Source organism: Coffea arabica, chromosome 7c (genome assembly GCF_036785885.1).
Source record: "Coffea arabica cultivar ET-39 chromosome 7c, Coffea Arabica ET-39 HiFi, whole genome shotgun sequence".
In the NCBI taxonomy this organism is placed as follows: Eukaryota; Viridiplantae; Streptophyta; class Magnoliopsida; order Gentianales; family Rubiaceae; genus Coffea; species Coffea arabica.
The window spans coordinates 18,701,858-18,717,002 of NC_092322.1; the positions used below are offsets into that span (position 1 = coordinate 18,701,858).

At 36.8% G+C, this 15,145-nt stretch overlaps 2 protein-coding genes across 2 annotated transcripts; both read left to right on the plus strand.

The window, feature by feature from the left end:
• The first annotated feature begins 694 nt into the window (after positions 1–694).
• Positions 695–1,201, plus strand: LOC113699690 (uncharacterized mitochondrial protein AtMg00310-like). Its single transcript, XM_027220050.1, has one exon. It carries the CDS (start codon positions 695–697, stop codon positions 1,199–1,201), a length of 507 nt encoding a protein of 168 aa, XP_027075851.1.
• A 1,409-nt stretch (positions 1,202–2,610) lies between these two features.
• Positions 2,611–10,684, plus strand: LOC113697792 (uncharacterized). Its single transcript, XM_027217374.2, has 10 exons — positions 2,611–3,139; positions 3,615–3,712; positions 3,810–3,855; positions 6,152–6,234; positions 6,354–6,418; positions 8,135–8,196; positions 8,656–8,715; positions 9,733–9,765; positions 10,193–10,258; positions 10,344–10,684. Exons 1-10 carry the CDS (start codon positions 2,738–2,740, stop codon positions 10,386–10,388), a joined length of 960 nt encoding a protein of 319 aa, XP_027073175.1. The 5' UTR covers positions 2,611–2,737; the 3' UTR covers positions 10,389–10,684.
• The last annotated feature ends 4,461 nt before the right edge of the window (positions 10,685–15,145 follow it).

The window sequence follows — 15,145 nt, forward strand, 5'->3', positions numbered from 1 at the left end:
CAAGGGAAGGAGGGGTACATGGTTGTTAAGCTAGATATGTCTAAAGTTTACGATAGAGTGGAGTGGCATTTCTTGAGGGCTATGATGCAAAAAATGGGTTTTAGTGTCAGGTGGATTAGTTGGATCATGAAATGTGTGGAATCAGTCTCTTATTCTTTCAACATTAATGGCGAGGCTAAGGAATATATAGTTCCAGAAAGAGGAATAAGACAGGGTGACCCTCTCTCACCCTATCTATTCCTGCTGTGTTCAGAAAGCTTCTCAAATCTGCTGAAAAGAGCTGAAGAGGAAAAGAGAATCACTGGACTCAAAATCAGCAGAAATGGACCTAGACTAACACATCTATTTTTTTGCAGATGATTCATTAATATTCTGTAAAGCAGACAACAAACATGCTGAGGAGCTGAGGAGGATCCTGGTGGCATATGAGAAGAGTTCTGGACAGTTGATCAATCTGGAGAAGTCTTCTGTCTTCTTCAGCAAGAATATGGACCATTGCAAGAAGCTTGAAGTATGCTGTAGACTGGGGAATATCCAGATAGTCAACCAAGGCAAATACCTAGGACTCCCAATAGTGATAACAAGGAAAAAGGACCAGATCTTTGGATTCATCAAAGACAACATTAAAAAGAATTTTGGAAGCTAGACACAAAGATTGCTGAGTCAAGAAGGGAAGGAGGTACTGTTAAAAGCAATGACTTTAGCAATGCCAACTTATGCTATGTCCTACTTTAAACTACCTCTGAAGATGTGTAAGGAGATCAGTGCACTGATGGCAAGCTATTGGTGGGGAGAAAATAATGGAAAGGCCAAGATGCACCTATGCTCTTGGAAGAGAATGACTCAAAACAAGAACCAGGGAGGGCTTGGATTCAAAGACTTGGTCAATTTCAACAGAGCTTTGCTTGGTAAGCAGATTTGGAGATTACCTGTAGACCCAAACTTGCTTATCTCTAAGGTACTGACAGCAAAATACTACCCTACTAGTTCCATTTTCAAGTGTAAGTGTCCCCAGAATGCTTCCTGGATCTGGCAGAGTCTAATGGGAGCTAAACAACATGTGGAGGATGGCATCTGGAGGAAAATTGGAAATGGCCTGAGTACAGACATTTGGGAAGATAAGTGGATAGTAGGAAACAAGGATGAAAGGCCACAACACCCAAACCTCCAGAATGCAAAGTGCAAAAAGTACAGGACCTAATCACTCAGAAAAGGTGGAATAGAGTGGTAGTGTTCAGAACCTTTAATAGGGTGGATGCAGAAAGAATCCTAAGCATTCCTATCAGCTAAGCAAAAAAGGAGGATAATAACTTATGGATGCATTCCCCAACGGGGTAGTATACAGTGAGCACAGGATATAAGGTACTTATGAAAGAAAAGGAAATCCAGGAAAAGGAAGGCTATAAGGGTGCTGGTACAAGTTTACACAAAACAGCAAAGCAGACGTGGTCGTGCCTATGGAAACTGAACATCAAACATAAGCTGAAGATCTTCATGTGGAAATGCATCAACAATGCTCTCCCAGTCAATGAAGTAATCTTTAGTAGGACTAACAAAGGAGATCCTATCTGTAAAGCATGTGGTGAAGGGGTGGAGACTGTGGAACACGCGTTGCTGAACTGCAGACAGGCCAAGCAAATATGGTATGTAGCACCAGTACAATGCGAGGGTGCTAGGGATAAACAAAGATGTTTTAAGGCCTGGTGGACTGAAATTGTAGGAGCTAGAGCTAGACAGAATGGTGATGAACATCTTGGCCTAACAGTGAACATCTTATGGCAAGTTTGGAAAAGCAAAAATGAGTGGGAATTCAACAACAAACAAAGGCATACAATGACAACAATACAGAAAGCTCAGGAGGAGTGAATGGAGTTCTATGAAGCAGATAAAGACAAGGAGAAGATGAGCACAGTAGAAACAGCTGCTAACCAAATGGAAAGGATAGAAAAGGAGAATGCGGAGGTGATTCGAGTTAAGATTGCTGCACTAAGCAATTCGAACAGTAAAGCAGTTGGCATAGGGGTGACTGCTATGACTCAAGGAGGTGTTGTTGTGGCAGCTTGGACTATACATGAAAGAAGCTACAACTGTCCACTATTGGATGAAGCTGAGGCTATTAAGTTAGCTATGAGTAAGTTAGTAGTCAAAGGCCGGAGAAAAGTCATCATACAGAACTGCAACAAACACCTACTTCAGCAAATCTGTTCTGGAAGTGCATCAAATATCAAACTGCATACTTTAGTTGAGGATATCCTTAGCTTGAAAGCTTTGTTTTATGTGTGCTCTTTTTGTGCTATATCTAAAAATGATAATCATCTTAGCAGTAAAGTTGGTGTTTATGCCTTAGGCATCATACATGATGAGGAGTGGATCAATCCTCTGTGATATTGGACACTTTTTGTATAGATATGAGGGGCTTTTGCTCCAAGTGTAAAGTTTAGTTGATGATCAATATATCTTTAATATCGTTTCGGAAAAAAAAGAGTACCTTCCTAATGAATTTTTAATTGATTGGAATGGCGTGCAACTAATTGATCTTTATTAGGCACTAAAATGCAGCAACTAATAGCTGTAGGGGATATATAACAAATAAATAATACTTCCGCACCTCATTTTGCAATTAACCCGATTCAAAACTACCTATACAGAACAAAGTATATCTTCATCTTCCTTGAGAGAAACAAAGCAAAACGTTGAAGTCAAATTCACAAACAGTTGGTGGGCGTTGCAGAAGACAATGCCTTTCTCCATTTCAATAACATCAACAGCTCTTCCAAATCTCTTCACACACTCTTCACATTCATGTTTTCAATCCCAATTCAACTTTGTTTCCATCCTTGACTCGAACAAGAATTTCCTCCCACTGTCTAAGTTAGCTTACTCTGCTGCTGCCACCGCCGCGGCAAAGCCGCAGAGTGGGCCGGTGAAGAAACGCCCTCCAGCTCCAAATTCAAAGAAGAAAAAGAAACCCAGCAATGAGAAGACTAGTAGAAAAAGAGTTAGCAATCTGGAAGTTGTCGAAGAGGAAGAGTCACAGGGCAGTTACCAGGCTTTACCACTCCCGAAACCGCCGGCTGGGTTCGTAGTGGATGAGCAAGGCAGAGTTGTCTTGGCTTCTAACAAACGGATTGCTACAATTGTCAGTAGTTTCTCCTCTCGCCACCTCTTCGTCTTTCTTTGTATTCTTCTTTTTTGCTTCTTCTGTTTTTTTTTTTTTCCAGTAATTTCTTTCCAATAAGAGTAGGTGTGAAGCTTGGTTTTTTTTCGCTGTCCAATTTTGAACTGTTTTCTTGACTTATATAGGTTGATGGCAAATTCTTTAAGTGTAGAATCCACTCATGATAAAGAATAGTGCCCATTCTTGGGACTGTGTACTTGGGATAAGTTTTGTGGGTACCATGAAATGGTTATTCAGCACATTTCAATTGGGTACATAAGGTGGACTCTAGTTTTTGTTTTCCAAGGCACCATGTTTCCCTCTGATCTGTGATCTTTTATCTGATTTTTTTTTTGGGGGGATCTAAAATTATGTTTTGTGTGTGTTAATCTTCCCTTTTTTTTTCCTCCTCTTTTGTGGTTCTGGATATTGATCATTCTAAAGAAATAAATTACAGGTTGATTGCACGAATAATTTCCCATTGGAGTGTGTCATCAGGCGGGTTTTCAGAAATGCTCAAGGAGATGAATGTATGTTGCTTTGCCCTGTTGATACGTAAGTTACAGAAATGTGTTTTAGCTAACTGATTTGACTGTGAACATGTGCTCTTTGTTTCCCTACTATTATTTACTGCATTACCTTGTATCCACAGGCCTGTTCAGATTTTGAAGAGCACAAATGTCGAAGGATGGTCTGCTGTATGTGTCATGCCTTCCTTTAGCTTCTGAAATTTTATTCAAAACAGCATTTTCCAATTCTTTTTCCTTTTTTTGGTCACTTTGAACTTGGAAGGTACATTTACTAGACATTTGTAATGAATGATGGTATACTAGTGTGTGCATTCCAGAGCTGCATCTTGAATCACTTCCTCGTTGTGCATTGCAAGTCTCTTAAACGGAGAAGTACTCTGTATTCAAGTTTGTAGGAGCCTGTGCTTTGTTCTTGTTTGCCTGTGTTATCATTGAGTCTGTATGGCCAAGTGTACTCCCCACCCCCTCTTGTTATCCTTGGGAGTTTTCCTAGTATCAAAATTTTTCGTGATTGATTAGTTGGTTTGAGGAATTGATATTATTCTTGCCTGCATCTAAATTACTGTTTCTGGCCTGCTTACATATTTCTAAATTCTTGTTTTGTTTTCTTGCTTCTATTGGGAAAGGTTGGATAATCTTTGATTTGCTAAGGAATTTCATGGTTGAGGGTGAATAACAATAACATGGGTGCCAGTCATGGATTGCAAACCTGTTGCATCTTTGAGGTGAATATGTTTCTTAAAGGATTTTGGCATATGAGCAAGTATTACCAGGAAATATAGTTTGTAAATCACTTAATTGTCTAGTTGAGATGAGTGGTCATGTTCATGGCTCTCTAGGATGGTTACCAGGAAAGATTGGAGAATCTTACAGGGTGGGTTTATGTGTCTTTAATTGACAACTTAATGAAGGATTATGGTGTGTAGGTGATGGTAAAAACTAGTGTAAAGCTGTAGTAAATTGCATTGGAAAAACAAGAAAGAATAAAGAAAGCCTTGGCATTACTACTAACACCCTGAGGTATCATCTGAGATGCTGGATGCATCATAAAACTTTCAACACCACAATGACCTTCAGGAAATTTTCTTTCGATAAAGCAGTTATTTATAAGCTCCTAAACCTTTTCCTCTATATTACTTGGATTGAGATATGCGTGTAACGTATGGGTATGCTCTTAATGTCAGATTTAATAGTTTTTTAAAATTAGGATACACCGGCACTATCAAAGACTCAATATACAGGCAAGGGAATGTATGTTGCTTGCTCATTTATAAGTAAATAAGAAAATAGGAGGACATAAAACCAACTTGCATTACTTGGTGACTCTCGTTAGAAGTAAATATGTGTTTGTATTTCTTTTAGTGGTGTACAGATGGAAACTTCACATGGGAAAAGGGAAGATACAAGAAGTAGCAATAATATCACTATCAGAGTCAATATCTAGATTGGGCCTGCAGAGTTGTTTCAACTCCAATACCGACTTTGCACCCTTTTCTCTATCCTCTTCTTTAAGTTTGTGAGGTCAATACCTCTGCCATTTCCTAAACTTCAGACGAAGTGTTGGATACAATCCCCTACCAGTAAGGGCACCATATTATGTCCATCCTACATTGGTATTGGTAAGAAAGAGAAATGTCTGAGTAAATAGCTTTCCTACCTGGGTTAACGTTAACTCACTCTGAAAATAAGATTCTCCTACTTGAAATAATGCAGCCCTAAAAAGACTACAAAATGAAATTTCCCATGAAAAAATTAGAAAGTAAATTAATAACTACCGTGAAAACAAAAGTTCCTGCAAAAATCGACTCTGTGCCCTCCAAAGTATAGTTTCTGATAAGACTAAATTCCTATGGAACATAGCACCTATGAGAATGTGTTTTATCTCCCAAATAGGCTGCATATGATCTAGATGTGTTAGACTACTGACTTTGCCTATATCAACCATCTTTGCTCTTACTTATGCTTGAATTCTTTAAAGGTGGCATCTTTTACATGTCTCATTGTCTAAGCTATGCTCTTCTTCTCTCAATGATGAGTTTCTATTTCTTTTACGGTAATTGACATGATAAGAAGTCCCTTGTTTTTCTATTTCTCGTTGAAACTTCATCAGACATTCAGCCACAAATAGTAACTTTCTTTTTTCTTTTTAATTTATTTGGTTCATGCATTCAGTATCTCAATTGAAATATGCGGGTGTATATATCTGTTTTAGTTAGCCTGTATCTTATTTGCTTTATGCCATTGATTTTTCTCAGATTATTCCTCCACAATTCTTTCCCTTGTGAGAATGTTAGATTTTCTTAGCATTTGACAAGCAGTCAAATGACTTGCTGGTTATTTTAATAATGCCATTAGTAATGCTAATCAATGTTATGTGACTTCCAGTGTATCTTTGCAGCTTCTTTCAGTGTTCTGATACCTTCTAGTATCACCTGATTTCATTTCCATGGCCCCTGGATTGTAGGTCAGTGATGAAGAAGTTGAAGCCATTCTTCCAACTGCAGCTTATGCCCTTGCCAAGATACACATGCATCTGGTGTATAGTGGGTATGGTGATGGAATGTCATGATTTTTCAAGTTTCACTTTGTTGTCTTAGTCTTTTGTGTTATGAGTTTGAATTGTAATATTGCTGTCTAGTTTAGTTTTTTCTTTGTCTTGCCACCAGGTTTTGTTATACAGCACGTGGAGGATTTTGTTACACAGAGGATGACATATTTGAATTTCGCACAGGTGATACTCTTTGTCTTTAACTCATCTTATATATCTTGTTGTACAAAGGTGAATGGCCTTTCGCTGGTTGGAATTTATGTTGTTTGGGTATTATCACTACAAAAGCTGATTCAGAGCGCAGGTCTTTTTCCAAGCAATATGTCAGCTTTATTGGCATCGAGGCATTTTTTACCTCTGTGATGGTGATTCTTTGTCCTGTCAAAAGTGTTATTAATAGGAGATTAGTCTCTTGTTTTGTCTAATGAAAGGCAGTGTCTGTAAAAGATGAAATACAGAATCATGTGCACAGAATTCTGTCCAGGGTGTAGATGAGTCGGAGAACAAGGTTCTGGAAATGGAGACAGGAATGTATGGAAGGACAGGGATGGGATTGCTGGTGGAAAATCAAGATCTATTGGGTTGATACATCTTGGATAAGAGAAGCTGCTGGTGATGATCCTTTTTCTGTCAGCATAAGCTGTACTGTAGCCTTGTTAGCCGCAATCTAGCATTTTGTGGATTGGAGGATGGTCTGTATGCATGCACATGAAGATGAATGGCATTATCCATGAAGGTCTCCAACATTGTATTCTTATTCCATGACTGTAGTGTGAAAAAAAATGTAGGCACTTGAATATATTCGAGGATAAAGCAGACCTGGTATGGTCTTTGGCTCTACCATGGGCTGCTGACTGTGAAGTCTCAGTCACGCCAGGGAGGATTACATGGAGATTGATCAGGCTTTTTTGGATTATGACCACCTTGAGACATTATTTCTGGGAGCTTCTGAGAAGACTAGCTGAGATTGGGAATTGGTCAAATGGCAGAGTTGGGAAGATATTGCCATCAAATGAAGAGCTAGGACCAAATGGCAGAAATGACCAGAAAATTGCAGCTGTTGAAGGATTAAGGTGTTGGGTTGGCGTACCGGAATGTACTTGGTTTAATGGAAGCCAGCATGAACTTATGAGAACTTCAACTGTACTGGACTCATTAAAGATCACAGATGCTTTTCTTACTTCCTGCATTTTCAGACAGTTCCCTGTCTTCAGAGCAATCTGTTTAAGTGTGGGGACAAAAGAATGAAGAGAAGATAACTTGATTGCCATTTGAAAACCATGGGATCTGTATCTTTACCAAGTGATAGCTGATGACTCTTCAAATGAAAAGGGGACCACTGTGGGCAATAACTAGAACTTGGCAGTTAGAAGCATTAGTTGCTATGGTTGAACAAATTGGGAGGGTTGCAGAAATTTGTCTGACCCAGCGACATTGTGAATGGAAGTAATAGTTCAAAGTTTTGGCCTATGGGCACCATATAAATTACTCAAAACTACGTGGAAATTTTGCAGTGTAATATTCCTTTGGAAGAAAGGGCAACTCTATGGAGCATTTCTGTTTTATTAAATTTATGATTTGGAAGAATGATTTTCAACTTCTGCTGTCTCTGCTGTAGTAGATTTGATACTCATTCCTGGGGAAACAAAATAAAAATCAAGATAAATGGATTAATACTGTAATGAACCTAGTAAAATGTGATGGTATATCCTAGGGTATACTTTGTTTCTTCGTGGATGAGCTGACAAATTGGTATAGGCTGTATGGCATAGTAAAATGCTGAACAGCTGGTTCATATTGTTATTTTACAAGATTGTTTTAAATTGTGTCAGTATCTGATTGAGTTGGTATGCAGGCAGATGTTCAGGTTTCTAAACAAGGAAATTTGAATTTATGCAGATGATGGTCAAGATGTAGATGGCTTGCCAACAGAAGGCATAGAAATTACATGCTTCCATTTGGTATGGTCTTACTAATGCAATTCAGTTTAATCTTACTCTTTGGCTATGTTATTGATTATGTTTTTCAATGAATGCAACAAATAGTAGTGAAGGTCATGATAGAGACTTAATGCAGTGAGAGGGAGATCTGGCCGTAGGGCATGGGTTGGTCCTTGTTGCTGATTTCTGACAAATGAACTTTTGCTTGCCTAGTTTATTGGGTTTTATATACATACTTGTAATGCTTAAATGATTGTTAATTTGGTGATTCTGTGTACACAGAAGACCTTAACCACCTCCACCTAATAATGTTTGTTGGCATTTGATTGTTGGAGATTCATATGTAGGCTTTGGTTTCTAGTGTTTTAATAGGCAAAGAAGTTCTAAACCCCATAGGAAAGTCTTTTGATTTCTATGGTGAATAGCTACAGGCTCTATTATTTATCATTATCTTATGGTTATGGTTTCTACTTCGTACAGGATGGTTCACACTACATGATTTACACGCCATCTGATCCACTTCTCTTTGTTGCTGTGAAGGTGAAGAAAAGCTCCTCTTTAGTACAAAGTTTATGTCAAGTCTTCTACTTTAATGTTTAAAGTCCATAATATTTTTCCATCTAATTTGATGTGATAGTCTCCTAGTCTTTGTTACCCATATATTCACAATGTAAGGGTGATTAGGACAAAATGTTCATTTTATGGCTACATTACCAATAGCACCACCCTATATTAATGTTATACTGTAATGTTCCATGTGGTTTTAGAAGCTACATTTTGGACTCAAATCATATTAGATTACTACACAATGGTTGTTGCCGTATCATTTGAGACAAATTACTCTTATCCAAACCATGAGAAGTAGGAGGAGTTCATTGGGAAAACAAATGCTAACGTTCTTTATTTGAAAAATTATTATAGTAGATAAAATTGTTTTTTGTAAGTTTTCTGGAGGCATGTACTATATTTGTATCAGTGGATAGGTAACCTTTTCTCCAGAGTGCTTTTCAAAGTACAGCTTTGAATTTACCTTGTGGTTCTAAACAGAGTTAGGTAAACAGTTTTTATGAGACTATAGGAGGTACACATTTTTTGAATTACCAACATGCATAAGAAACTTGGACATAGAATTTAAGCTAGTTAGCAGTAAGATGCTAAGGACAGGCTGGAGCTGTTGTGTAAGTTAGTGATGTCTTCATTTACTTCTTTGATCCTGACTTCTAAAGGGAAATTCCATATGCTTCTTTGGTTGAGATGTCTGAATGGAATTTCCTACCAATTAGGTTGGCGAAATTGGGCTATTGTTACTGGGTAACAAAAATTCATCTTGAATTGACTATTCACCTTTAGGATCAAGATAAAAAATAGTTAAATTTTGATGTTGAAAGGAAAATCGTAACCTTAATTTTTGGGGGATGCCTGTAAACTGATAGATATTGTATCATTAGTAATGGGATGGGCTACTTTATGAAACCTACTTTATCCAGATTGACATGACAATTCATGTGATCTCTTTCCTTTTAGCCTTTTGAAATTGATATTGTTTTCTCAATGCAGGATGCGAATGGCATCTTACAAATTGCTGAAGATGTAAGTAACCATTCTCTAAATTTGCAAGCATATCATTCAACTGATAATTCGGTGAAGAATTAATCATTATTGAAGAGTGCTTACCCGAGCAATATATGAGTGATGCAAATAATTCCACTATAGCCTGCTCTCTGATGCAGCACCAAGAAATATATGTGTTAATGTTCATTTTAGATATCATATGCTGGTTTATGCATGTTTAGCATTATGAGTTGTTGATGGATATGCAAGGAATTTGTAACTTGATTCTTAGTTCACTTAGTGTCTGGTTATGCATGTCTGCACATTTACTGATTCTGCCTCTCAATGGTTTGATTAAAGCTAATTAATTTCTTGCATGCATTGTATTCTTGTAACAGTTTATATCTACGATTACTCGTTATTTTTACTTGAATGACGCATTGTTTCTTGTGAATCATTGGATCAGGAACTCTTGGAGGACCCTGCCACTATAAGTGCCATAGACGAGGAAACTGAATTCAATGCTTTGGTGGTACGTAGTTGCTAAGGCAAATAAAACATCTTTGAATTGAATGCAGCTGGAATTTTTGTTTGAATGTCTGCAATTGTACATGCAGGAAGAAGAGACTGCTCTAATTGAGTCACTGTTAGGCGAAAGATGAAGTTATGTTGGGTTATCGACTAATTTAGGCTGTGCTTGTATTTATTTTGTTTGTATAGAGTTATCTACCCTTTTCATATGTAATTTGGTTAAATAGGGAGGTAATTTCGCCATGTCCAAGCTTCCTCTAAAGAATGGAATTTGCAAATGTAGTCAATGTTGACGCAGGTAGAGGTACTTAGCATCTGCCAATGCAATAGAGCCAGAAAGTATGCAGTGAGATCTCTCCATTTCAAACTCATGCGACACAGATAAAATGCTTAATATATCATTTAAAAGTGGAGAGACTTGCAAATAGACAGTACTTGCCATAGGCATTTGCAGTCTTAGTGTCTCGACCTGTTTATTGCCTTTCAATATTTGATTTCAAGCTTATACAAATACGGTTAAAGCATGTTGCAAAACGAGCACAGATTGTTACTAACTTCGATTCATATGAAGATTTCAATTTTATGTCTGCTCGTTAATCCTAAGGTGCATGTCGAAGATTTGTTTATTAAACTTAATGTGGATCATGAAATTAATATCAATAAATTCATTATAACCCGAATAATTATACTAAATCCCCAAGATTTAGTAGGCTAAACTGTTACAAAACGTGCACGCAATTCGTGCTTGTCTTATTTAGTGAACTATTTTTATCTAGTATTTGAGGTCTATCCATTCAAGAAATGAACAAGCATCTTTTGAGCTCGAATTAGCCATGTTTGCAAATAATTCGGTTTGTTACTTTTGAGTGTCATTGATTATTGTTTTGGTGTTTGATTTTCTCGTATGATTGATATTAATAATCGTCAAGACTCTAGATTTATCAATTTTTTTTAAATCCCATTCTATTACAAGGAGGGGTCTTGGGGAAGAGGATGGTGGAGGGAAGGGGGACGTCTCCTGCTGCTGATCCTGTGGTGTGCCTGCTTCCCTACCTGTTGCTCCTATTTGGCGAGTTGGCAAGGTTTGAACCCTAACCAACACCTCACGAAGAAACTTAAGTTACCCTGGTAGCCACTGGACCAAGACTTAGCAGTTTAGATTTACCAATTTTGTACCTTGTCCAAGACACTTTAGGGTGGCGAAATCAACTTGAAAAATTGGCATTATTGTGTGATTAGGGGCAAGCTAATTAGTCCTTCAATTTTTTTACTAAATGAAATTGATCCAGTCAATTAAGTCCTCCAACTATACCTGGCAATCGGGCGGATTGGGCGGGTTGATATTGGATTTTCATTTAAATGGGTTACACCCAACCCACCCAACTTTAGATTGAGTTAATTTTGGGTGGGATCATATTGGATTATCTCAAACCCATGACCCAAATATGACCCCAATATATTAAATAATAGGTTTTGATACATAAACTCTCTCAAATATATTTTCACATACAAAAAAAATTCACACATATAAATACATTTTCACATAGATAGATAAATTTTCACACTAAAACACTCATAGATACAAACACACACTCACTTTTTAAGTTCTTTTGAAATACGTTATTTTTACATATACAAACACACTAAAATACACAGTAATATACTTTCACAAATACACACACATACTAACTGTTTAAACTACTTGGACCCAATCACACTTTAAAGAAAGTTATAAACTGAAATTTTGACCCAAAAAATAAACACAAAAGAATCATGCATGATAACACATCTGAGCCGTTGTAAAATGGATAAATTAGAAATTAGAAATAAACACAAAATGAATCATGTGGCATCCTAAAAGATAACTTCCGAATTTGCAAATTGAGAAATTGTGCTAGTTAATGTTGTCTCCTGCCACTACACCTAAACGTATGGTAACCATTTTCAATAAAGTAATTCATTAGACTAGAGTTTTCCAATTTTCAGTTCCTTGGATACATATGTATTGCAGGTGTGTTGCTGAAAACTTAGGATATAAAGTACTTAGTACTACAATAAGACTTGGATCACGAGAACTGTGTAATGCATGGTCAGCCAGTAACTATGCATAAAGCAGCCATGTAATAAGCTTTAATAATTTTTTGTTGCACGGGAAAATATTTTGTAGACCATTTTCCAGCCTCCCCTTATGCTCTGCGCCTCTGCCCTTGCTATACAAAGTGTTCTTGGAGCTATAGATGCCACCTTTACGGCTGGCCATCAGCCTTGCACAAACTAGAGAAGACAATAATATAAGAACAAGTTTTACATCTCTGTCAAATGGAAGTCATCATCATCAGGAACTTAGTCAATAGATATTCTTAAAATATGACCAATACACATGAAAGCACAGGATGTTGCTATCGCACATTGTTTAGCAACTGGTACTAAACAATAATCGCATTTTCAATTACCATCAATCTCAAAGGATGCAACTAAAGCTAGGCATCAACAATCCTTTGACTAAAGCAATAAAAAGTATTCTAAAATATCGAGTTCACATGACATACTTACTAAGTATCAACATTTGAAGATGCATCTTGTTCAGCAATAAATCTACTAATATCAATTCCAAGATCTTGCTCCTCGTCTTCTTGCTCAACTTCAAAATCTTTATCAACACTCTCTGAAAATTTTGTAGATTTAATCAACCAATAAAGAAAATAATTAAAGAGATCCTAAGCTATTGAAAATTAATAGCCAATGCAACTAATTATCTAATTTACCTTCACTATTATACAACCAATCTCGAGAACATAGTAGTGCCTCCACATTATCGGCAACATAGAAGTTTGAAATTTTTCAAGAATTCTCCCACCATGACTAAAAGCAGACTCAGATGCTACAATAGTAATAGGAATACTTAAGATATCTCGAGCCATAAGTGAGAGCTCAGGATATCTAATTCTACTCTCCTTCCAATAAGCCAAAACATTTAAATCTGGTTGTTGTTTACGATCTACTAGTCGCTCCTCAAGATACAACTCCAACTCAGATTTGTTACCATTAGCCCCTTGTTGAGATTGGTACATGTCAAAACCCTGCAAATATCATAAATATTGAACGTTTAAAGTTATATAAACTGAAACAAAATACAAAAACATATGAATCGATTTTACTCACATCCATAAGATCTCTAGTTTGTCCATCATCATTATTAAAAGTACTCTCCAGTGGTGCAGTAGTGATAGCAGCATTGTTCTTAGAGTACTCTTCGAACAAACGAAACAACTTTTGTTTAATATTAAGAACCTTTTCATCCTGTGATTGAGCATCCAACACAAAAAAGCAATATTCCACAAATTGGAGTTTGTAACGAGGACCCAAAATAATAGCAAATGATAAGATAACGCTATAGCAGTCCCAATACTTTTGAAATTTGATTTTCACATTAGAAGCCATTTCACTAATCAAAACATCTGGGCTGTTGACTTCTTTATTTAAGAGACATTGAATCTTCCAAACATTGGGAAAGTATAAATTAGTTGTGGGGTATTTACTTCCCGAGAACAATAATATCATATCATAGAAACGCCTCAAAAAATTTGCAATCTTTCCGACCCTATGCCATTCCTCTTCTGAAGGACACAACTTGTAGTCATCATCCACATCTTGAAGTCGAGAAAATACATGCCTAAAAAGTAAGGCCCTCTCAAGCATCAGATAGGTAGAATTCTATCTAGTTACTATATCCTGTCGTAATTTTTTATTTGTCTCCAATGACAGTTGTTTCACCAATTCGACAAACTTTATAACCCTACTTTCAGATCCTTTCACATACTTTACACTTTCCCTAATTTTATATATTGTTTCATTAATCACTTCCAATCCAGCCTTTACAATTGAATTCAATACACGTGCACCACAATGAACATGAAGAAATTCACTTCCACAAATGGAGGAACCATTAAATAGAAAATAATTTTGCAATAATCTAGTCACTCTATCATTGTATTTTGCATTATCTAGAGTGATGGTGAAAATCTTTTTATCAATTCTCCATTCTTTTAGAAATTAATCAGCTTTTCAGATAAATTTGGACCATTATGAGGAGAAGGTACATAACGAAACACAACTATTCTCTTTTGTAAATTCCAATTCTGGTCAACATAGTGTACTGTAAGTAACATGTATCCATCACTTGTGATAGAAGACCAAAGGTCAGATGTCAAACAAATTCGGCCTTGTACAAGTTCAAGCTCTTTTTTGACCTTTTCTTTTTCTCTTCTATAAATCTTTAACACATCATATTTAGCTGTATTACGCGAAATGCTTTTCACAGAATAATTTAAAAATAAATGCAACTCTCTAATTCCAATGTGTTCGACAAATTGGAAGGGGTAGTCATGTTTAACAATTGCAATAGCCACCTTATCACGATATATCTCATGATCAACCGTGGCTAATCCAGTAGGCCGCTTCTCATTATGAGCATGACTTGCCAAATGGCGTAATAAATTAGATGCGCCACTCACATTATCTGCTAAGTACTTCTTACCACATGTTTTGCATATAGCTTTCCGTCTACCATGCTCATCAGGCTCTAACCTATGAAAATGAGGCCAAACTGCCGAATGGGATCTCTTATGTATCCTTGTATTACTCTCATGACTGCAATCATCGACATCATCATCAAGATCACAAGCAACCGACATATCCTGTCATAAAAAATAAGAAATACAAATAATGAATTATATTGTAGTATATAGCTATCATAGATATATTTTTTATCAGCACATTAAGGCAAAGGGTAGAAAGAGCACCTATGTCAAGATTAAGACGAGGTATGTGATTCATCAGTCATGTGTATGTAATTGTACACATATACAGTGGCATTAATTGATCTAGA